The following is a 2292-nucleotide window of genomic DNA, read 5'->3' as shown; positions in this document are numbered from 1 at the left end:
AAATCTATAATTTTGACCCATACAATGTATTGTTGGCTATTGCTACAAATATACCCCAGCGACTTAACACTGCTTTTGTGCTGCAGGGTCACATATGAATCTATGTCCAATTTTTGCGAAATGTAAAAGTATAAATAAAACACATCATGAAACACTCATTGTAATAAGATTGAACAGAAGTTACTGTTATTATTATATTAACACTACCAGTCAAAAGTTTGAAATAATTCAAATAAAATAAAAATTATTTAAATTAAAAGAAGTCTCTTCTGCTTAGCATTTACTGCATTTATTTGACTAAAAATACAGTAAAACAGTAATATTGTGTATAAGAGAGACTTCTTTGTAAAACATAAAATAATCATAATTATTCCATTGAATAAAAAGTTAATTGTGCCATTTTTTGCGACTTTTTTTCTGACAGTTATGACTTTATATATTCAGAATTGTAACATATAAAGTCAAAATTGTGAGATAACAAGTCAGAATTAACTTTATTATTGTTTTTTCATTATGTGGCAGAAGCAATAAAAAATAATTGCAAGATGTAAACTTCTTTCAAAAGCATTAAAAATCTTAGTTATTCCAAACTTTATGTATGTGTGTGCATATATATATATATATTGTAGTGCTGATTTGTTTTTTATATGTTGACATTACAATCAAGTAAGAAAAGTTGGAACTAATGTGAAAGTTACTTGAAACCTCTCAATAATACATAAAACTTATAATTATGAATTCAAGAAAGTTTTTTACAAATCAGAAACTCATCATGACAGTGATTCTGAGATGATGTAAACACAGCATTTATTTTCCAGCTCAAATAAAATTCAGATTCAGCTGAAGGTCTTTCTAAACGGTTGCTGCAGTGTAGGTTGATTTGATTGTGTTTCATCCCTGTGCTTTTATCTGTCGACCTGAATCTGCGTTTTGATTGGTCGCTCACAGCGCGGGGGCGGGGCGAACGGGCTGCTTCATCGTGATTGACATCATGCTGGACATGGCGGAGCGGGAAGGAGTCGTCGACATCTATAACTGTGTGAGAGAGCTGCGATCGCGCAGAGTCAACATGGTGCAGACCGAGGTACTCCTTCCTCACCTTTGACCTCTGTGTGTGAAGTGAATTATATTAATTTTTAATTAATTACATTTATATTTATGTGTAAGGTTAAAGGTTTAGAACAAACCCTGTCACACAAACACTGTAAAAAAAAATTTTTTAAAAAAGAGAATAGAAATGTTTTTTTTTTTTAAAGAGAGGGAAATAGGAATAAATTCACTGTTCTTTTCAAATATTTATTTTATTATAATTTACTTTTATGTGTTTATATTCATAATGTATTTATATTAAATAAATAAAAAATTTAACATTTAAATTTGAATAGAACTTTAATTTTTGTTATTTACATTTATATTTATGTGAAGTTAGAGGTTTAGAACAAACCCTGACACACAAAAGAGAGAATAGAGACTTTAAATAAATATATAAGAGTTGTAGGGCTAAATTCTAAGTTTTATTTTGTTAAAATATTTATTTTGTTATAATTTATTTTATGTATTTATATTATAACATTTTAAATAAAATGTAATTATTTTAAAATAAAATGTAATTAATAATACTAAAATTATTTTTTTATTGATATTTATATTTCACACAAATTAGATAGAATAGAGGCTTTAAAAAATAAAATAAAGAGAGATAAATAGGGATAAATGCAGAGTTCTAGCGAAATATTTATTTTATTATATTTTATTTTTCTGAATTTATATTATAAAATTAAAAAATGAATTTTTTTATTAAATATATTTATATTTATATGTAAAGTTAGAGGTTTAGAACAAGCCCTGGCACACAAAAGAGAGAATAGAGATTTTTTTAGGGATAAATATGGTTCTAGTATAAGAGGCTTTAGAAACGAGGCGGTAGAACAGAAATCTGTTGAAGCGCAGTGAAGGCACTCGTGTGTGTTCCTCCTGATTCCAGCACGTCAATCACGCCGATGCTATTTTAACCTGTGAGCATCTCATAAACACTCTCAACCAAGAGCCGAGCGGCCCGATGCAGGTGCTTATAGAGCCGCGATGTGTTTGAGGAGCGAAAGCAGATTATTGCGCTTGGTTTTTACACTCAGCTCCTGACGGGTTTCTGCAGCATTGCTCGGATCGCAGGCATCACTGTGTTTAATGAGAAGCGCAGCCTGATTCACCCTGCCTGAGTTTAGTGACCTTCAGACGTGTGTGTGTGTGTGTGTTTCTGTGTGTGCATCCGTGTGAGTGCGTGTGTGTGTGTGT

At 30.7% G+C, this 2292-nt stretch overlaps 1 protein-coding gene across 1 annotated transcript in view; it reads left to right on the top strand.

Moving 5' to 3' along the window:
• The window catches only part of LOC107726034 (receptor-type tyrosine-protein phosphatase mu-like), a 95012-nt gene that overhangs the window by 62399 nt on the left and 30321 nt on the right, over positions 1-2292 (top strand). The window contains exon 14 of the mRNA XM_016535507.1: positions 941-1084. Within this exon, the coding sequence (XP_016390993.1) occupies positions 941-1084 (144 nt within the window). The remainder of the gene's footprint in view (positions 1-940; positions 1085-2292) is intronic.

This window comes from Sinocyclocheilus rhinocerous, unplaced genomic scaffold, assembly GCF_001515625.1.
Source record: "Sinocyclocheilus rhinocerous isolate Xijiao unplaced genomic scaffold, SAMN03320098_v1.1 scaffold1484, whole genome shotgun sequence".
In the NCBI taxonomy this organism is placed as follows: domain Eukaryota; kingdom Metazoa; phylum Chordata; class Actinopteri; order Cypriniformes; family Cyprinidae; genus Sinocyclocheilus; species Sinocyclocheilus rhinocerous.
Note: the sequence above shows the minus strand (reverse complement) of the source record. Positions and strands in the feature narration are given on the sequence as shown.